This window comes from Scomber scombrus, chromosome 23 (assembly GCF_963691925.1).
Source record: "Scomber scombrus chromosome 23, fScoSco1.1, whole genome shotgun sequence".
In the NCBI taxonomy this organism is placed as follows: Eukaryota; Metazoa; Chordata; class Actinopteri; order Scombriformes; family Scombridae; genus Scomber; species Scomber scombrus.
The window spans coordinates 1117988-1140504 of NC_084992.1; the positions used below are offsets into that span (position 1 = coordinate 1117988).

At 43.6% G+C, this 22517-nt stretch overlaps 1 protein-coding gene across 1 annotated transcript in view; it reads right to left on the reverse strand.

Moving 5' to 3' along the window:
- Nucleotides 1-4449: 4449 nt before the first annotated feature.
- LOC134006266 (cysteinyl leukotriene receptor 2-like) overlaps nucleotides 4450-22517 on the reverse strand; it is an 18645-nt gene continuing 577 nt past the window's right edge. The window contains 8 exon segments of the mRNA XM_062445353.1: nucleotides 4450-4544; nucleotides 4547-4594; nucleotides 4597-4780; nucleotides 4782-4971; nucleotides 9637-9804; nucleotides 10062-10162; nucleotides 10164-10230; nucleotides 14053-14245. Coding sequence (XP_062301337.1) covers nucleotides 4450-4544; nucleotides 4547-4594; nucleotides 4597-4780; nucleotides 4782-4971; nucleotides 9637-9804; nucleotides 10062-10162; nucleotides 10164-10230; nucleotides 14053-14245 — 1046 coding nt within the window.

Consider the following 22517-nt stretch of genomic DNA (forward strand, 5'->3'; position numbering starts at 1 on the left):
AAGATAACATTTCATTTCTCTGATTCATGGCGTTGGCAACCTTCCCCTGCTTTGGTTGCTCGCTCCTTATTGATGATCCAATATAGGAACAGTAAAAATGGTAAATGGACTGTACTTATATTGGGCTTTTACTGCTTTATCTTTTGACCACTCAAAGCACATTCATACACAACTTTCCTTATTTTAAACTCCAAGTCGGTCTGCTCCAACTTTGAGCTCCTATTTTAACTTTCATGTCGTCCTTCCGGGTCAAATTGACCCTGTCTGTTTTGACTGTTCCTTCTTTCATCCCTTCCTTCCTTCCTTCCTTCTTTCCTTCCTTCCTTCCTTCCATCTGTCCTTCCTCCCTCCTTCTCTCTTTCTTTCCTTGCTCTCTTTCCTCCCATCATTCTTTCCTTCCTCCATCCCCCTTTCTTCCTTCTTCCTTCCTTCCTTCCTTCCTTCCTTCCTTCCTCCCTCTTTCTTTCCTTCCTCCCTCTCTCCCTCCTCTGTTCCTTCCTTGGCTCGAGGACAACAGGAGGGTTAACTATGCTGTATCTAAGTATGCTTGTGTGTGTTTTTGTGTTGTGTTTAGTGCGCCTGCCAACTCCTCCCGTCGCCCTCAGGCAACAACACCTCATTGACAGTGGAGCTGCTGGTGGCGTGTGTCCACAACGATGATGCGTTCAAGTACCGCGCCTACACCATCACCTACCTGCTGCTGTTTCCTGTGGCGTTCCTCTGCAACGTCGGGAGCGTTTGGTGGTCTTCTTCATGCAGAGCAGCCGCAGGTCAGCAAACACACAAACATTCATCGCTATCTCTGCGTTGACCTCCGACCTTCCTTATTTCCTCCCTTTCTTCATCCCTTCCTTCCTCCTCCTTTCCTTCTTCTTCCTCCCTTGCATCCTTCCTACCTCCCTCCCTTTCTTCCTTTCCTTCCTTCTTCATGCCTTCCTTCCTCTCTCCTTTCCTTCCTTCCTTCCTTCCTTCCTTCCTCCCTCCTTTCCTTCCTTCTTCCATCCTTCCTTCTTCCATCCTTCCTTTTTTCCTCCCTTCCTTCCTTGACTTGAGGACAACAGGAGGGTTAAATATGGGACTATTCATCAAATCCCTTTTCATCCGGCTGTTTTGTTGTATTTAGGCATATTGTTTTTATATCTTCTATATTATTTGACTTTGTTTATTGTGGTTTTGTTTTAATATTGTCTTTTCGGTTGTATTTATTAACAGTAACAGCAGTAGAGAAGTCAGAGAATGGATCATCAACTATTTTCATAATCAATTAATTGTTTTAATTATTTTATTAAAAAGAAAGAGATAAAATGTTTGTGTTCCAGCTTCTTACATGTGAATATTTTCTGGTTTCTTGAGCTTTTTTATGACAGTAAATTGAATATTTTTGAGTTGTTGGTTGTTATTCTTGAGCTTGAGCACCATAGCTGACAGATTAACCCTCCTGTTGTCCTCGAGTCAAGGAAGGAAGCAAGGAAAGGAAGAAAGGAGAAAGAAGGACGGGAAAAAGGAAGGGAAGTAGAGAGGAAGGAAGGAAGGGATAAGAAGGAAGATTGGATGGAAGGGAGGAAGAAGAAAGGGAGGAAGAGGAAGGAAGGACGGAAGGAAGAAAAGAAGAAAGGAAAGGAGGAAGAAGGAAGTAAAGGAGGAAGAAGGAAGGAAAGGAGGGAGGAAGGAAGAAGGAAGGAAAGAAGGAAGGAAGGGAGGAAAGGAAAGAAGGAAGGGAGGGCGGAGGAAAGAAGGAATGAAGGAAGGTAGGAGGAAGAAAGGAAAAGAGGAAGGGAGGAAGGAAAGGAAAGAAGGAAGGAAAGAAGGAACAGTCAAAACAGACAGGGTCAATTTGACCCGGTAGGACGACACGAAGGTTGAACAACTTTCATCAGGGATTTCTCATTTCTATAAAAAAACAACCATATTCCTTCAGTTTCTCTTTATTGTGTCTTACGTCGGCGTGACAACACATGATGTAATAAGGGAACGATGATTCATATACTGGCCTCTTCATTGGAAACACACCATTTGAGATTTCAATTTCAAGACAAGAAAAAAAGATCCAAACAGCGCAGCAGAGCTTTTCTAGAAATAACCAATTTATCTAAAAATAAGCAGAATGGGGCATTGTGGGAGGAAATGCTCCTTCTGTGACGTTTCCAGAGTATAACATCATAACCAAACACGTAAACAAAGACTCTTCCCTGGAACTCACTGTATATGTTCATTCATAATAAAACACGCAAATTCTTCAAACCAAACACAGTGATAGTCTCGCAACACTCCTTCATGATGTGTTTTTAGGCAGTTCATTTGCGTCATTTCAACAACTACAAGAGAAATGGACCATTTTGAAAAACGCCACCCCTGACAAACCCCCCTAGACCGGTGTCTCAGAGATTGCACGATGGAGAGGAATGTGGTTTCAGTTATATACGGAGGATATATGGAAGGAAAGCCTGAGATATATCAACGCTTGCTCCCTGAATGCTAGACACTGCCTGATCCAGTTTAAAATTCTGCATAGCTGCATTACTCAAGAGTAAAATTACATAGACTATTCCCAGAAAATATCGCCCATCTGTGAAAAATGTAACCAAGCGGAGGCAAATCTACTTCACAGTTACACACTATGCCCCAAACTAGAAAATATCTGGACAGCAGTGTTTTCATTTTTCTCAAAGGTCTTCAAGACTACATTACGACCAGATCCACTCTTGATTATACTAGGGACATCAGGGAGCATTGGGAATCTATAGAACATGCAGCGCCGCCTTCTATCCTATGGTCTCCTCCATTGGAAAACAACGGAGACGCCTACCCTTCAAAGCATGGTTAACGACACTAACTCCTTGAAAGGATTAGTTATTCTCTTAGTGGTAGGTTGGGAGATTTCAAAAGGATGTGGCAACCAATTATTTCTTTCTTGAAACAGGATGTAGGACAACCTGAGTGGTACAGGGTGGGTCAAGGAGGGAGCTATTGTTTATTTATTTTATTTTAATACATATTTCTGTATATTTTTCTATTTTTTCTCCCATCTATTGTTTTTCATTTATTTACTTACTATTTGTAGGACACCTTTGTTACTTATATTACAAAATAATGAAGCATTGCATAAGCCAAAGATGGATGTATTTTTGATATACTGTCTGCTTCACAATAAAAATATTTGAAACAACAACATGATGTGTTTTTAGGACATAAGTGCAGCTTTGTGGCACAGAGGAATAAGATCGGACAGTACTTGTTAATAGATCAATGCACTGTTGGTTTGACTTCCTGAAGAAACCTGAAGAGGGCGCCAGTCATGTGTCCAAGTTCCCCACTTCACACCAACACAGTGACAAAAATGTTTTTAAAGGTTCTGATGTGTTAATTCTTCTGATAGCTTTTGTTTTTAAATCTGATATCAAACCATTTTCTCTTCATTCTGGCTCTCAAGGGTCAATCAGGCAATCTATCATGTTAAACCACATCAGACCTTGTTAAAAGTTGGGAAAAACAACACCTGGACCCTCAATGATACCTGAACTCTCCTTAACGATACCTAGATCCTCCTTAACCCTCCTCTTGTCCTCGAGTCAAGGAAGGAAGGGAGGAAGAAGAAGGAAGGAAGGATGGATGGAAGAAGAAGGAAGGAAAGGAGGAGGGAAGGAAGGAAGGAAGGAAAGAAGGAAGGGAGGAAGGAAAAGGAAGGAAGGACAGAGCAGATAAGGAAGGAAAGGAGGAGGAAAGGAAAGAAGGAAGGGAGGACGAAGGAAAGAAGGAAGGAGGGAGGGAGGGAGAAAGGAAAAGAGGAAGGGAGGGAGGAAGGAAGGAAGGAAAGAAAGACAGAAAGAAGGAAGGGAGGAAGGTAGGGTGGAGGAAAGAAGAGAGAAGGAGGGAGGGAGGGAGGGAGGGAGGGAGGAAGGAAAGGAAGGATGGAAGGAAAGAAGGAAGGAAGAAAGGGGGATGGAGGAAGGAAAGAAGGAAGGGAGGAAAGAGAGAGAAAGGAAAGGAAGAGAAAAAGGAGGGAGGAAGGACAGACGGAAGGAAGGAAGGGAGGAAAGAAGGAACAGTCAAAACAGACCCGGGAGGACGACACGAAGGTTAACAAAACTTGGAGCCTCAGCGACACCTGGACCCTCTTAAATGACACATCAACACTTCCTAATGACACTTGGACCTTCATCAACATGTGAGGAGCGTCTTCACTCCTGCTGAGCATCAACTACACAATTAAAAAATCAGTAATGTCAGTCTCATGCTGTCAACATACATTTTTTCCTTAAATGTTATGAACAGTGACACTTTAATTCTTTATAAGAATGCTAAAAATATATATTTTGATTAAAAAAATAAATAAAGTCATTCTGCTGCCACGTGTTTTTGAAGGTCCTGGATGTCGTGGCGTTTTCCATCCAGGTGAAGCAGAACATTTTAGGAGATAAAGTTTTTTCTGTCCCAGCAGTAGTTTATCTCTCAGCTTGTGTCCCTCCTCCTCGACATGGGCATTCCCGACCTGAAGGACCCCCTTTTACTGCCTAGCAGCGAGGATTGAACGTCCCTCATATTGTCCTGAACGACCTGGTGGAGTAGTAGTACAGCAGCGGGTTGACCATGCTGTGGACGCCGCCAAGCACAGCGTCACCACCACTACCCGCTGCAGCGCCACCGTGACACCACAACCCCAGCGGCTGCACACAGCGTGCAGGTGTAGCGAGCGAATCACATGATAGGGTAGAAAGCAGAGCAAGAAGGTCACCGTCACCATGGTGACCAGGTGTACCGAGCGGCGTCTGTTGAGTCGGCGAGCCGTTGCTGGCCAGGTTGCTGCCGTTGGGGCCGGTGCTGGTCGTCAGGTGCCGCACGATCCGGCTGTAGCAGAAGATGATGGTGAGGAAGGGGAGGAGGAAGCCGAGAACCAACGCAATGTAGTTTAAGATGAGGACACGCCCCCAAGAGGAGGGGCTAGACGGCTCGAAGCAGCGAGGAGACCCGTCTCTGTCAACAGCAACACAAACACACGCATTAATTAACGCATCGTAGAACTATTACTGATGTCAGTTTGAATTTGTGTTTGCAGACTGAACTTAAAATACCCTCGAGGGACAATTAAATCACTCATCACTGTAAACATCATGTTAAATAAATACTTCTTTAAACCCTCCTGTTGTCCTCGAGTCAAGGAAGGAAGGAAGGAAGGAAGGAAGGGAGGAAGGAAGAAGGAAGGAAAAGAGGGAGGAAAGAAGGAGGGAAGGAAGGAAAGGAGGGAGGAAAGGAGTTGGGAAAGAAGGAAGGAAGGAAAGAAAGGAGGGAGGAAGGAGGGAAGAAAGGAAAGGAGGGAGGAAGGAAGGGAGGAAAGGAGGGAGGAAAGAAGGAGGGAAGGAAGGAAAGGAGGGAGGAAGGAGGGGAGGAAAGGAAAGAATGAAAGAAGGAAGGAAGGAGGGAGGAAAGAAGGACAGAGGAAAGAAGGAAGGGACGAAGGTAGGGGAGGAAGAAAGAGAGAAGGAGGAGGAAGGAAAGGAGGGATGAAGGAAGGGAGGAAGGAAAGAAGGAAGGAAGGAGGGAGGGAGAAAGGAAAAGAAGAAGGGAGGAAAGAAGGGCAGAGGAAAGAAGAAGGGACGAAGGTAGGGGGAGGAAAGAAGTTAAATAAATACTTCTTTTAACCCTCCTGTTGTCCTCGAGTCAAGGAAGGAAGGAAGAAAGGAAGGAAGGGAGGAAGGAAGAAGGAAGGAAAAGAGGGAGGAAAGAAGGAGGGAAGGAAGGAAAGGAGGGGGGAAAGAAGAAGGAAGGAAAGAAAGGAGGAGGAAGGAGGGAAGAAAGGAAAGGAGGGAGGAAGGAAGGGAGGAAAGGAGGGAGGAAAGAAGGAGGGAAGGGAGGAAGGAGGGGAGGAAAGGAAAGAATGAAAGAAGGAAGGAAGGAGGGAGGAAAGAAGGACAGAGGAAAGAAGGAAGGGACGAAGGTAGGGGAGGAAAGAAAGAGAGAAGGAGGGAGGAAGGAAAGGAGGGATGAAGGAAAGGGAGGAAAGGAAAGGAGGGAGGGAGAAAGGAAAAGAAGAAGGGAGGAAAGAAGGGCAGAGGAAAGAAGAAGGGACGAAGGTAGGGGGAGGAAAGAAAGAAGGAAGGAGGGAGGGAGGAAGGAAGGAAAGGAAGGAAAGAAGGAAGGAAGGAAGGAAAGGAGGGAGGAAAGAAGGAGGGAAGGAAGGAAAGGAGGGAGGAAGGAAGGGAAGAAAGGAAAAAGGAAGGAAAAGAGGGAGAAAAGGAAGGAAGGAAGGAAGGAAGGAAAGGAGGGATGAAGGAAGGGAGGAAAGGAAAGAAGGAAAGACGGAGGAAAGAAGGACAGAGGAAAGAAGGAAGGGACGAAGGTAGGGGGAGGAAGGAAAGAGAGAAGGAGGGAGGGAGGAAGGAAAGGAAGGAAGGAAAGAAGGAGGGAAGGAAAGAAGAAGGAGGAAGGAAGGAAGGACAGAAGAAAGGAAGAAAGGGAGGAAAGAAGGAACAGTCAAAACAGACGGGGTCAATTTGACCACGGAAGACGACACAAAGGTTAACCAGTGTAAAGGCTACAGTTTTTATTACTATCAAAGGCCTAAACCCCAACCCCAACCCTAACCCTAGACCCAACCCTAACCCTAGCCCCAACCCTAACCCCAACCCCAACCCCAACCCTAACCCCAACCCTAACCCTAACCCCAACCCCTAACCCTAGCCCCAACCCTAACCCTAACCCCAACCCTAACCCCAACCCCAACCCTAACCCCAACCCTAACCCCACCCCTAACCCAACCCTAACCCTAGCCCCAACCCTAACCCTAGCCCCAACTCTAACCCTAGCCCTAACCCCCAACCCTAGCCCCAACCCTAACCCTAACCCCAACCCTAACCCCAACCCCAACCCTAGCCCAACCCTAACCCCTAACCCCAACCCTAACCCTAGCCCCAACCCTAACCTTAGCCCCAACTCTAACCCTAGCCCTAACCCTAGCCCCAACCTAACCCTAGCCCCAACCCTAACCCTAGCCCCAACTCTAACCCTAGCCCTAACCCTAACCCCAACCCTAACCCTAGCCCCAACCCTAACCCTAGCCCCAACCCTAACCCCAACCCTAGCCCCAACCCTAACCCTAACCCTAACCCCAACCCTAGCCCCAACCCCTAACCCTAACCCCAACCCTAACCCCAACCCTAACCCTAGCCCTAACCCTAGCCCCAACCCCAACCCTAGCCCCAACCCTAACCCTAGTCCTTCCTCCCTCCCTCCCTCCTTCTTTCCTTCCTCATTCTCTCTTTCTTTCCTCCCCTCAACCTTCCTCTCTTCCTTCTTTCCTTTCCTCCCTTCCTTCCTCCTTCCTTTCCTTCCTTCCTTCCCTCCTTCCTTTCCTTCCTTCTTCCTTCCTCCCTGCCTCCTTTCCTTCCTTCTTCCTTCTTCCTTCTTCCTTACTCCCTTCCTTCCTTCCTCGTTCCTTTCTTCCTTCTTCCTCCTTTCCTTCCTTACTTTCTCCTTCCATCCTTCCTTCCTCACACCCTTCCTTCTTTCTTCTCCCTTCCTTCCTTCCGTCCTTCCTCCCTCCCTCCCTCCTTCTTTCCTTCCATCCTTCTCTCTTTCTTTCCTCCCCCCAACATTCCTCCCTTCCTTCTTTCTTCTGTCCTTCTTTCCTTCTTTCCTTCCTTCCTCCCTTCCTCCATGCCCCTTTCTCCCTTCCATCCTTCCTTCCTCACTCCCTTCCTTCTTTCTTCCTCCCTTCCTTCCTTGACTCTAGGACAACAGGAGGGTTAAACCTTTTAGGTCCCATACAGAGCAAACGTCTCAGTCCTTACAGTAACTGTGAGCAGCAGATACAATCCTTCACTTCTTTAAATACACAAACTGACTCTAGTTATGAGATCAACAACACTCCTCTAAACATGAAACACTGATGTGTTGCTGTGTGAGTCCACTGTTCTTCTTCTTCTTGTGTTTATTTTATGATTTTTGCCTTCATCAGTAAAATCACACATTTCTCCCCTCAGAGAAACTTTTCTAACCTTTTCCATTGTTTACAGTTAAAGACCTCACATCGTGACGGCAGTGATGAGCTGGATTATACAGAATGATTTCTCCATTAATCACCGAGCAGCTTCAATTTTCCAAAAACCTCCTTCAGTGTTTAGGCTGACAGCCGCTCAGTTCATTTATATTGAATATTAACTGGGCTGCAGTGACTGTGACTAATACAGTACGTTCATTTTCCCAGAAATGAACTGTAAACTTTCCAGTATAATCCTTTAACTGCATAGTTTCCACGATACAGAACTGACTGTAATTATTTAACCTTCATGTCGTCCTCCCGGGTCAAATTGACCCCGTCTGTTTTGACTGTTTCTTCTTTCCTCTCTTCCTTCCTTGTGTCTGTCCTTCCTCCCTCCTTCTCTCTTTCTTTCCTTCCTTCCTTCTTTCCTTCCTCCATCCCCCTTTCTTCCTTCCTTTTGTCCTTCTTTCCTTCCTTCCTTTCCTTCCCCCTTCCTCCCTCTCTCTTTCTTTGTTCTCCCCTACCTTCCTCCCTTCCTTCTTTCCTCTGTCGTTCTTTCCTTCCTTCCTCTTTTCCTTTCTCCCTCCCTCCCTCCCTCCTTCCTTCTTTCTTCCATCGTTGCTTCCTTCCTCCTTCCTTTCCTTCCTTCCCTCCTTCCTTCTTCCCTACTTTCCTTCCTTCTTTCTTCTTCCCTTCCTTCCTCCCTCCCTCCCTACTTTCCTTCCTTCTTCCTCCCTTGCATCTTTCCTCTGTCCTTCTTTCCTTCCTTCCTCTTTTCCTTTCTCCCTCCCTCCCACCTTCCTTCTTTCCTCCGTCCTTCCTTCCTTCCTTTCCTTCCTCCCTTCCTTCCTTCCTTCCTTCCTTCCCTCCATCCTTCTTCCCTACTTTCCTTCCTTCTTCCTTCCTCCCTTCCATCCTTCCTTCTTCCTCCCTTCCTTCCTTGACTCGAGGACAACAGGAGGGTTAAATTAAAAACAATGTATGACTTAATTTAGTTCTAACATTCTTTTTTTTAAGTTAACCTCCTGCGTCTTCATATGGAGACATTACATTTTAGTTTTGCTGGACCTTATACTTCATTCTGCTTAACTTTGACTTGTTGTCCTCGTTCGTACCAGGCGGGGAGTTCTGGTCCTCTGAAATGAGGCCAACGCGGAAGTAACTTAAAACTGCATTCTATCAAAAGGCCACCAGGGGGCGACCGTTTTGGTGTCAAAAGGACTTCCGTCTCTATACAAGTCAATGGAGAATTCACCAACTTCTCACTTGATTTATAACCTCAGTAAACGTTTTCAAAATGTGTTTATGGTCTCAATCGCTAGTTTAAAGCCTTCTTCAATGCAGTATGATGTTCATTTGGGACATTTTGGCCTCCCTGATTTTATATGTGACGATAAAGCAGGGTGCATTAGGGCGTGGCTACGTCGTGATTGACAGGTTGATTGGTTCACAGGTTCAGGAGGGCGCCTCATGATCCTCCTGATGCCCATATAAGTAGAATCCCTGTTTTTATTTTTCCCAGCATGCACCCGAAATTTTCAAGATGGTGCTGCTCAGATCCGATACTATTGGCCTCCGAGCAGCAGTCCACAAACCAATGGGTGACGTCACGAATGTTACGTCCATTTCTTATATACAGTCTATGGGTTTCAGTGACTCACCTGTTTGTCACCCCATTGGACAGGAAGGGGGCCGAGGCCACGCCCACAAACAGCCAGACTCCCAGACAGACCAATAGGGTTCGAGTTGGCGTTGCCACGGTGATGTGACGTAGGGGCCGGGCCACAGCGAGCCAACGGAGCATGCTCAGTAGAGTGAGGAAGAGGATGCTGAGGGAGGAAGAGTTCACGTTAGTCAACATTCAATCAGTGGTGTGTGTGTGTGTTACAGTGTGTGTGTTACTGTGTGTGTGTATATGTGTGTGTGTTACAGTGTGTGTGTTACTGTGTGTGTGTATATGTGTGTGTGTTACTCTGTGTGTGCGTGTGTGTGTGCGTGTGTGTGTGTTACTGTGTGTGTGTGTGTGTGTGCGTGTGTGTGCGCGTGTGTGTGTGTGTGTTTGTGTGTGTGTGTGTGCGTGTGTTACCTCGTGTACAGGTTGACGTAGAAGCCGTAGACACACAAGCGGCACAGCCAATCAGGGAAGTCCCAGACTCCGTCCCTGAAGTAATAAGCCAATCGCAGCGGAGAGAGTGAGGGCGAAGCTGCCGTCTGATAGGGCGAGGTTCATCATGACCACGCAGGAGGCGGAGTTCCTGAAACAGGACGAGAGTCAGACAGTGATGGAGGACTTAAACCTCAGTCCTTTAAAAGTTGATAATATGAAGCTTCAGTCAAAGTCTTTGTGCTACTATACTTCCACCACAGCTCAACAGGAAACATTAAGAGGGAATCTGATGCTAAAAAGACTGCTACTACTACTACTACTACTACTTTTACTAGTACTACTACAAAAAGTTCTTAGTCTACTACAACTACTGTAACAACTGCTACTACTACTACTACAAAAAGTACTACTACTACTACTACTACTGCTACTGCTACTAGTACTACTACTACTACAAAAATTACTACTTCTACTACTGTTACAACTACCATTACTTCTATTACTACTACTACTAAGTACTACTACTACTACTACTAACTACTACTCCATGTACTTTCCTACTCAGTAAATGTGTCAGATATCTCTTGATATTAATAACTCAGACTGCTTCACGTCTGAATCCTGCAGGTTAGTGAAAGATTCACTTAAAGGACAATGTTCACAATTCTTCACCTCTGTCTTAAAGCATCAGGTAGGTGTCAGTATGAACATTAAACAGGTTTTCCTCCTGCTCACACTGACTATCAAAAGATCTTTAAACTGCACGAACGTACAGGAGGAATAATTACAGCCAGAGAAACATTACTGATCATTAAAGCTTTGTTTTAATCCTTAAGAGCAAAGAAACGAAGCTCAACGGATCAAACAGGTGACAGAGTATTTACAGGTTCCCCTTTTTCACAGCAGAGACTTTATAGCAATATTCAAACCCTTTATTGTTCAGATCAGATAGAAACCTGCACCTGCACTGACATGCAAATATCAGCAGTTACCTGACACTGAGCTCACATTCAGTTGTTTATGTTATGATAGTTTCTGAGTTTCTGATATTTTAGTTTAATTCACTCATGATCTAGTTTGTCTTTTGTCTTTCTGCAACGTAGTTCGTCCTGCAGCACGTTGACACACACAATCGTCTCTGTTATAGTTTTATTAGTGTTTTATTCACCTGATATAAAAGTTTGTTATTCATATCTGAGTATGAACATGATCCGGTTTATGATCACCTGAACAGTTTCGGCATCTGTCTTTGTTGCAGGTTTTATGATCAGATATTTTGTTTTTATACACCTGACCGTGCAAACTGACTCTATAATAGACTGTGTGATGAAACTGTTTAGATCTGTTTACAGCTGAAGGTCTGCTGCTTTACATCTTTCATTCGATGGTTTCTCATAATATTTTAATGCATTTTTAATTGAGTGATTTTAATGTAGACTTATGATCTAACGTCTTTTTATTCTATTTTTATTCTTTTTGTTGTTCTACTTTATTTTATATTATTATATTTATTATTATTTTCATTCTATAAGTTTTACCTTCCTATCGATTTTATTCATATCTTTATTTTATCTTTTAATCTCTTTTTAACCCAGTTTTACCCAGTTTGCTTTTATAAAATTTTACACTTCTCTTTTATTTAATTTTAACTTTTGTTTTGTCCTTTCAAACTATTTTAACTTAGTTTTTTATACACTTTTTTCTTATTCTCTCTGATCTTTATGTATTATTTATTTATTTATTTTCAACATTTTTATCATTCTTATTTTGTGCATTGGTCTCAACTTTCTACAAGATCCAGACAAACTCTCTATTCAAGTTTAGATCAATAAATACTGACGTTTTAAACCAACAGCACTCAGAGGTGTCGTTCACCTGCTAAACGTGTCTAACGATGACTAACCCTCCACAGAAGAAGAAACACAATGAGACGACGTCATTAAAACAGCGTCAACAATGGAAAACACGATGGAAATATGATGCTTCTTTTAGTTTGATGTCATTCATACTCAGGGTTTTGTTATGCACGTAAACAATCAAATAAAAGGGTGCCGATCATCATTATTGTCTCCTTACTAAGACAGCACTCTGACACATGGACAGTGGACGTGCTGTGAGTCGTATCTCAGTTTCCATCATGTGATGATGATACAGTGTTTGTACAGAACAGAAGACAGCTGCTTATTCATCAAGCTGTGTACATGATTTCTATGCAGCGTGATAAGCAAATGAACCACAGGCTCACAAACAAAGCAGCAGACGGAGAAGTTAACAGTGTCACTGTGAGCAGTCTGTTTATGTAACAATGCTGCGACCAGCTCAACGAATCAGGGACTCTGCTTTGTGTCTGTGGCCGAACGTTCACACTGACGGACTCATTGGCTTTGAGGAAGGTTCCTGTTGAGTCTGCGAGGCCTTTGGACGACACAACTGTCAAATCATCAAGTGCATGAAAGCTCACAGACTTTTTGAGCCCTTTTATTCACACGTTCTGTAGTTCTACGTCTACAGACTCTGCTGTTCATAGTTTATTCATGAACCATTTCGTCAACCAGGCCCTTTAATAATGGCGCTTTTCCACTATACATTCTAGCACTACTCGGCTTGACTTGGCTCGGTACGGTTCCAGGAACCTTTTCCATTACAAAAAAGTACCTACTCAACGTGGGCGGGGTCGTAATAGCACGGCTCCACGAAACTGCCGTGACTTTGTTTTATACGTGACACAAAACACATAAACAATGGAGGACATGGAGGCGATGGTGTACTTGCTGCTATATGAGGCTTTCTGTCTCACACAAAGCAAGAGAAGAGAAACGAATTGCTGTAACGCTGTTGTTGGTATTTAAAAATGCCGGGTTTGATTCTTGTGTGGGACGGCTCATGACTCTTCCAGCGACTCTCTGACCAATCAGCGGCCGGCAGTCTGTTGACGTCACATTTAGTATCGGCTCGGCTCGCTTGGAACCTCGGCAGAGAAAGATACTAAAAAAGTACCAGGTACCAGGTACTATCCCTGATGGAGACGCAAAAAAAAAAACGAGTTGAGTCGAGTCGTGCTGGAACTGTGTAGTGGAAAAGCGCGGTTAGAAACTACAATTTATCCTCCATGATTTGGGATTTTAATGATGATTTGTAGGTTTATTGGTCCGTTCCAGTTGTAATTAGAAGTCCGGATTTCCGAGTTCCCAGCCAGTAATTTCAACTTGAACGCCCCCTGATCTCCGACTCCAAAAGTTGGACGAACCTCATCAGTACCGACCTAAAATCCAAGACGGCTGCATCAACAATGTGAGAGTTGTTGTAATTTCCTGTTTATTAGCAATTGGACTTGTTGTTATGCTACTTGTGCAAAATACAGTGAAATGTGTTTTTATCAACTGGTATTGGTGTCAGTTGCTAACCTGACTAGGTTAGCAACTGACACCAATACCAGGAAGGAAGGAAGGTAGGAAGGAAGAAAAGGAGGGAGGAAGGAAGAAAGGGAGGAAAGGAAAGAAGGAATGGAGGAAGGATGGAAGGATGGATGGAAGGAAGAAAGGAAAGATGGAAGGAAGGAAGGAAGAAGGAAGGAAAGGAGGGAGGAAGGAAGGAAGGGAAGGAAGGAGGGAAGGAAGGAGGGAAGGAAGGAAGGAAATAAAGGAGGGAGGGAGGAAGGAAGGAGGGAATGAAGGAAGGAAGGAAGAAAAGGAGGGAGGAAGGAAGGGAGGGAGGAAGGTAGGAAGGGAGGAAGTAAAGGAAGGAAGGAGGGAAGGAAGGAGGGAAGGAAAGAAGGAACAGTCAAAATAGACAGGGTCAATTTGACCCGGAAGTAAAGGAAGGAAGGAGGGAAGGAAGGAGGGAAGGAAAGAAGGAACAGTCAAAATAGACAGGGTCAATTTGACCCGGGAGGACGACACAAAGGTTAAAGACAGCAGAATGATCGGAGGTCAACGCAGAGATAGCGATAGATGTTTGTGTATTTGCTGACCTGCGGCTGCTCTGCATGAAGAAGACCACCAACGCTCCCACGTTGCAGAGGAACGCCACAGGAAACAGCAGCAGGTAGGTGATGGTGTAGGCGCGGTACTTGAACGCATCATCGTTGTGGACACACGCCACCAGCAGCTCCACTGTCAATGAGGTGTTGTTGCCGAGGGCGACGGGAGGAGTTGGCAGGCGCACTAAACACAACACAAAACACAAACAAGCACTTAGATACAGAATAGTTGTACTGCACATGTTTAAATACACTCATACATACAAATATCAAATATAAACACATGACCCAGGACAGCAGGGTCCGCAGCCTTTTATTGGTTTCATGTAATCAGATTTGACCTCGTTGACGTTACATAAAGGTGATGTTAACCAGTTTAACCCTCCTGTTGGCCTCAGGTCAAGAAAGGACAGGAGGAAGGGAGGAAAGAAGGAAGGATGGAAGGAAGGAAGGAAAGGAGTAAGGAGGGATGGAGGAAAAGAGGAAGGAGAGAAGGTAGGAAGGAAGGAAGGAAGGAAGGAAGGAAAGGAGTAAGGAGGGAGGGAGGAAAAGAGGAAGGGAGGAAGGAGAGAAGGAAGGAAGGAAAGAAGGAAGGAAGGAAGGAAAGGAGTAAGGAGGGATGAGGAAAAGAGGAAGGAAGGAAGGAACGGAGTAAGGAGGGTGGGAGGAAAAGAGGAAGGAAGTAAGGAGAGAAGCAAGGGTGGAAGGAAAGGAGGAAGGAAGGAAGGAGGAGGGAGCAAAGAAAGAGGGAAGGAGGGGAAGAACGAAGGAAAAATTAAAGAAAGAGGGAGGAAGGAAGGAAAGAAGGAACAGTCAAAAGAGATGGGGTCAATTTGACCCGGGAAGACGACAGGAGCTCATCAGCTTCAGCTCCAAACTCTGTGCTTTGGTTCCTGATGGGTGACGATCAAACTGACATGCGTCTGTGTTTATACATGCGTAGTGTTCTCACTTAACTTCTTTTAAAAGTTTATTTTAATCCAATACTGTTCTCATAAAAAAAGAGATACTACCTTATAAGGTTACTATCTCATACTGTTTATCTAATAAATGACTACTTTATATAGAGTTAGCTAGTTTAGTCCAGTGGTTCCCAACCTAGGGGTGGGGCCCCTCCAAAGGGTCAGCAGATAAATGTGAGGGGTGGTGAGATGATTAATGGGAAAGAAGAAAAAACTAAGTTCTGATGCACAAATGTGTTTTCAGTTTTTGGACTTTTTCTCTAATCTTTGATTTTTGCTGAAATATTGGATCATTTGAACATTTATTGAAATGAAAGCATGTGAGAAGTTTAGAGGGGAAAATCAGTATTTGGTGGAGCTGTTAACAACTCATAGACATCTGAAATGTGAGCCTGACTACACACTGCTTTTTGGTTTCATCTTTAACAATGTGTTGTATTTATAAAGCTTGTTATATTATCCATTGTGTCAAATCTGCATCTGAAAAGTAACTAAAGCTGTCAAATAAATGTAGTGGAGTAGAAAGTTCAATATTTCCCTCTGAGATGTAGAAAGTAGCATCACATGGAAATACTACAGTAAAGTACAAGTACCTCAAACTGTACTACAGTAAAGTACAAGTACCTCAAACTGTACTACGGTAAAGTACAAGTACCTCAAACTCAAAGACATCTGAAATGTGAGCCGACTACACACTCCTTTTTGCTTTTTGTAAGATGTGGTGAGGAGCAATCTGAAGTGTGATCTCTGACTGCACCTAAACACATCACAGACCAAAACCACACAACGAAGAAACTGGTGGGTGTGTGTGTGTGTGTATGTGTGTGTGTGTGGGTGTGTGGGTGTGTGTGTGTGTGTGTGTGTGTGTGGGGAGGGGGGGTGTGGGTGTGTGTGTGTGTGTGTGTGTGTATGTGTGTGTGTGTGTGTGGTATGTAAACAGACCGGACCAGCATGTTTGGACAAAGCTGCTTTCATTAAACAAATACCTGATAAGAAAAAAGAACCTGAAGAGTGAATTTGAATAAAAGCTGTCGACTGTTTAACTGCCTGAACGTCTAATTAAGTGAGCTGATGAACGCTGCTGTAGATTCTGCTGTCATGTCTAACTGATTTTTTTTGTCAACAGACAAACAGCAAATTAGAAAAAAATGTTTTCCTGGAGGTAAAATGAAACCTGTTCACTGTAAGTTTTAATGTTAAAGATAATATTATCATATTATTACTAACATTATATTCGCTTTCACACATGCTCACATACAGTAAAGTTAAAGTATTGAATATGTTTAACCTTCGTGTCGTCTGTTTTACGTTCCTTCCTTCCTTCCTTCCTTCCTTCCTTCCTTCCTTTCCTTCCTCCCTTCCTTCCTCCCTCCCCCCCTCCCTCCTTCTTTCCTTCCCTCTTTCTTTCCTTCCTCCTTCTCTCTTTCTTTCCTCCCCCCTACCTTCCTCCCTTCCTTCTTTCCTCTGTTCTTCTCTACTTCCTTTCCTTCCTCCCTTCCTTCTTTCCATTCCTCCCTTCCTTGTTTCTCCTAAAATTCACTAGGAGCAATAGGTGAGACATGACACTTGAGACATAACGGAGCGATACTTGAGACGTCTCAATAAGGCTCCGGTTGCTAGCTGTCATGTCTCACTTATAGCTTCTAGTGAATTTTAGGAGAAACAAACAAGAAATCTCAGTTTTGTCTCCCCGAGCTGTAAAGGAGCAAACTTTGAGCAGTAAATCTTCCTCTGCAGCTTTGTGGTTTGACACCGTTCTGACTGAAGATGGTTGAAAAAGAAACCAAAGTCGAGCGTTGGTGAGAAACGAGGTGTGAACGGCGTCTCTGGAGTTAAACAATTTCTTTACAGTCCGAACAAGAAGTCTTTGTCATTTAAACGTAAACATATAGACTGAATCCTGCACCCCAAACACGTATATTTAACCCTCCTGTTTTCCTCCAGCCAAGGGAGGAAGGGAGGAAGGGAGGAAGAAGGAAGGAGGAAGGGAGTAAGGACGAAGGAAGAAGGAAGGAAAGGAGGGAGGAAGGAAAGAGGGAAGGAAGGAGACATCTCAAGCTTTGAGCAGTAAATTTATCTCTGAGGCTGCAGATCAGACAACGCTGATATCATCTTTCTGTCAGTTGTAACAGTTTTAGAGGATTAGTATAGTAGTGTGATATCGCTGGTACAGATCAGCTCTTATGTTTTAAAAGGCAGAAACTTACTGCGTCTGTTATTTTTAAGGATTAGTTGCTTCAGGCCTCCAGCTGATGTCTGCAGGTATGTTTAAGAGATTCAACAGTTGCACTTTGTTGACGTCACACTAACAAGTGAACAAACATTTATGAAACGTCCTGCAAACACATGAGTGGAAATATTTGGGTTTTTTGAAGTGTTGGTGGTCAAGTTGCATTGTGGGTAATGTAGGCGCCAAGCTTTGACAGAGAAGAGGAACATCTGGAATAAATCAGATGATATCTTGTATCGTTTTCAGTTGATACAAAACTGACATAAGAAAAGCAAACAAGGCTCGCAGGTGGTCGAGTGGTTAAGAGCACGTGCCATGTACGCAGCGGTTCGAGTCCCGGCCGGCAGACCCTTCTGCATATCACTCTGCATACCCCCCCCCCTCATTATTTCCTGTCTCTCTACTGTCTTTAACCTTCCTGTTGTCCTCGAGTCAAGGTAGGAAGGAAGGAAGAAGGAAGGACAGAGGAAAGAAGGAAGGGAGGAAGGTACGGGGGAGGAAAGAACGAGGGAAGGAAATAAGGAGGGAGGGTGGGAGGAAGGACAGAAGGAAGGGAGGAAAGAGAGAGGAAGGAAAGAAACAGATAAGGAAGGAGGGAGGACAGACGGAAGGAAGGAAGAAGATAAAACAGGCGGGGGTAAATTTGACCCGGGAGGACGACACGAAGGTCAAAAAAAGAAAAGCAGTCTCTTCCTCTCAACAGCCGACTGTGAACATTGTTATTTGAAATTTCTCACATAAATTTCCCCAAAAATATACAAACACATGAAGGCCGTGACCTTTGACCTCATCGCTGCTTTGAGTTTATATAGCTGCTGTTGGGGGGAAAATAACTTGACCCCAAGCGAGCAACTTGGGATGAAAAACTGAATATAGAAATAACAACAAGAGAGAAATAAGGGAATTCATGCAGAAGGCAATATATAAAACATATTTATTGAAAAGTCTAATTTCTCATCCTTCAATTTATCTGAAAAATCGCCTAATTTTTAAATACATTTCTTAAAGTTTATTTATTGGTTTCAGTTGGATGATGATTAAATAACACAGTTCAGCAGCTGATGACTCAGCAAACAGACCAATTAAAAGGTTCAATGAGCCATTTAACACCTTTAACTTGGAGAATGTAAACTAACAACTTCTCCAACACATTAAATCTGCTTCAACATTAACCTTTGTGTCGTCCTCCCGGGTCAAATTGACCCCGTCTGTTTTAATCCTTCCTTCTGTCCTCCCTCCCTCCTTCTCTCTTTCTTTCCTCCCCCTACCTTCCTCCCTTCCTTCTTTCCTCTGTCCTCCTTTCCTTCCTTCCTTCTTCCCTCCCTCCTTTCCTTCCTTCTCTCCTTCCTTCCTTCCTTCCATCCTTTCTCCCTTCCTTCCATCCTTCCTTCCTTCCATCCTTCCTTCCTCCCTCCCTCCCTCCCTCCCTCCCTCCCTCCCTCCCTCCTTCTTTCCTTCCTTCCTTCCTTCCTCCTTCCTTCCTTCCCTCCTTCCTTCCATCCTTCCCCCTTCCTTCCATCCTTCCTTCCATCCTTCCTCCCTCCTTCTTTCCTTCCTTCCTCCTTCCTTCCTTCCTTCCCTCCTTCCTTCCATCCTTCCCTCCATCCTTCCTCCCTCCTTCTTTCCTTCCTTCCTCCCTCCCTCCCTTCCTTCTTTCCTCTGTCCTTCTTTCCTTCCTTCCTTCCTCACTTCCTTCCTTACCTCCTTCCTTCCTTCCCTCCTTCCTTCCACCCTTCCTTCCTTCCTTCCACCCTTCCTTCCATCCTTCCTCCCTCCCTCCCTCCATCCCTCCCTCACTCCCTCCTTTCCTTCCTTCTCTCCTTCCTTCCTTCCTTCCTTCCTCCCCCCTTCCTTCCCTCCTTCCTTCCACCCTTCCTCCCTCCCTTCCTCCCTCCTTCCTCCCTCCTTCCTTCCTCCCTTCCTTCTTCCTCCCTTCCGTCCTTGACTCGAGGACTTCTCAACTAAACAGAGTCTGCGAGTTCACTTCATCAGCATTATACAAACAGAACAACTCATGTCAGTTTAAGAATAACTTTTTAAAGCTTGCATTGTATTAACTGAATGTCCTCTGTACAGTTTATATGTTTATTTTCTGCAATGTAAAATTCCCAAATGTTTTAAAGGTGCAGAAGTTTCCATTCAACTAAAATAACTGTTGATTAATCTGCAAACAAGTCTGCACGAATCACCAATAAAACCTCCCAAAGCCTGAATTATAAACCTCATTACAGCCTTGAATCTGCAGCATGTAATCCAGGAAGTTAATCTGCAGACATTAACTGTCATCTATCAAACGTTTGTAGAGAAAGTTTTAACTCACTGTTCATCCTGTCAGAGCTTCATGTCCGTCCGTTCGTCTCTCTCCTGCCGCTCTGCTCATATTTCTGTCCGTCCAGTATTCAAATCCTCCTGCTGTGAGTATTAGTGGGCGTGTTATTAACTGCATGGCACCAATTCCACGGAAGAAGACGCACATAATCCAGGCAGAAAGCCAACACACACTCAAAGGCTCCTCTCACCCACTTTATGCACTTAAAACTGATCTAAACACATACATGCTTTTTACTAAATATAATATTTCCTCAAATCTTCTCAGTGTTTGTTTGTTACACAGGATACGCATCTTTAGACACAATGATGTCGTTGATGTATTTATATTTGAGCTGCAACTATAAATTTATCTGCGGATTATTTGCTTATTTGGAACGAATTGCCGCTGCACATTAGACAGGCCTCCTCACTGTCTCATTTTAAAACGCTTCTTAAAACCCTACTCTTTTATTTGGCTTTTGACACCATGTAGAGTGTTGATTTTATGTGTATACATCATAGACTGTATATAAAATGGACGTAACATCCGTGACGTCACCCACTGGTTTGTGGACTGCTGCTCGGAGGCCAATAGTATCGGATCAGAGCAGCGCCATCTTGAAAATTTCAGGTGCATGCTGGGAAATATAAAAACATGGATTCTACTTATATGGGCATCAGGAGGAGCATGAGGCGCCCTCCTGAACCTGTGAACCAATCAACCTGTCAATCAAGACGTAGCCACGCCCTAATGCATACCCTGCTTTATCGTCACATATAAAATCAGGGAGGCCAAAATGTCCCAAATGAACATCATACTGCATTGAAGAAGGCTTTAAACTAGCGATTGAGACCATAAACACATTTTGAAAACGTTTACTGAGGTTAGAAATCAAGTGAGAAGTTGGTGAATTCTCCATTGACTTGTATAGAGACGGAAGTCCTTTTGACACCAAAACGGTCGCCCCCTGGTGGCCTTTTGATAGAATGCAGTTTTAAGTTACTTCCGCATTGGCCTCATTTCAGAGGACCGGAGCTCCCCGCCTGGTATACATGCATATTTTTATTTTGGGTGGGCAGTGCATTTTATTTATTTTATCTATTTTATTTTATTTTATTTTATTGCTTTTATCTTTCTATTGTGTTTTCTATTTATTGTGTTTTATCTTGTTGTGCAGCACTTAGGAAACCTTGTGTTTGTTAAAATCGTGCTCTATAAATAAAGTGGATTGAAAAATTGCCTCAAAACTGACTCAGAGAGATAAATCATTATACATCATTACACCTCGTCTTTAAGTGTGTTTGAAGTTCTTTGTTTTTCATAGGTGCACAACTCAATTCATCCCCTTTTTTTCTTTCTTTTTCATTTTTACAATAAAAAAAAAACTTCAGCGTTATGGAGGAGCTCAAGGGAAAGAGAAATGAAGCACTTCACAACAGATATAAATAACTGAATTAACAATACAACTTGTAACCCTATAATTAAAGGGGAAATTCCCTTTATTAGTTTGTGTTTCTATTACCTTGTTGCTTTTCCTCATGTTCACTAATCATTTAGCTTCTCCATTTATCCGTGACGCTATTAAACATTCACACTGATCTACAGTTAAAGATCTTTACACTATCTGTCAAAGTGAACACAGATTAAATACATCATCTACATCTGTGAAGTCACTAAATGTAGTGGAGTGGAAATATAAAGTAGCATCACATGGAAATAACTCTGAGTAATAACTGAGTGAATGTACTTGTTTTTTTACCTTCTTCTTTGTTTTGTACCAATATTAAAGTTTTGTTTGTAAATCACTTTATGAACACAGTTTTGAAAAGTGGGACCTTTAATGTTGTAGATACAGTCAGAACCACTAGAGGGCGCCACCGTGTGTCTTTTTGGCTTGCTGGAGTATTGAATAGATGCTACAGCATTTAATATATGATACATATATAAAAAAATCCCTTCACATTCGGGATCCTAAAGGAACTCTTGGGGAACCGATAGTAGGAAGTCCTCTTGATGAATCAAAAGAAGTGTGGTTCCTTCTTCTTGGGGACCTTAAAGTAAGTGATGTACCTTACTTTTGGGGAACTCAAATGAAGAAAGGTATCTACATCTCCCATGAATGAAAGTTCATTCCTTTTGGGACCCTAAAGACAGTGATGTAGCCCAACTCCTCCCATTTGCTCATGTAGCTGGAGTCCCAGAGGAGTTGTCTGCAGCTGGACCCCATCTCTATCTCTCTGACTCTGACAAAATTTGATAATATCGCCAACCACAAATCCCTGGCTCCTGGGGGCCTTAAAGGAAGGCAAGGACATTTAATTTTTATAGCACATTAAATACACAAAGGTAATTCAAAGTGATTGCAATATAAGGAAGTGACACACGTCCCTTGTGGGGACCCTAAAGGAAGTGATGCACTTCCCTCCTGGAGATCCTAGAGAGCAACGTACCTGCTACTGTCCTCTCATTGGACCTGGAATTCCCAAAATCAGGTCTGCTATTGGAGCCTCAGCATCGGTAACTCTGTTCAGATCCAAGACTGTTTCTCTACTCGAGGATTCCCAAAAAAAAAGGTGTTTTTGAACCACTGATAAAATGGTAGATGTGGGCGATAACTCTGCCAGAGATCTGCCACCAGACTACAGTTATGACTCACAGCTGCTTCTGGTTACATAACACAGTTTGATTAGTTTACTGATGTCTTTGTTTGTAAGTCAGTTGAATCTTATCACATGTTCAATAATTCACAGTCAAAGATTGTTGACACTTAGAAAGTACATTTGACTATTTCTGAGCTGTGGACAGTATATCAGGACAGAATAGTAAGATATGATTATCATATTACAACCATGCTGACCAACAAATGCTGAGGGTGTTTTATCATTTCTGGGGGGGGGGGGGGGGCTTCTGATTAACCGAACATGTGGAATATTAATGAGAAAAATACATTTGC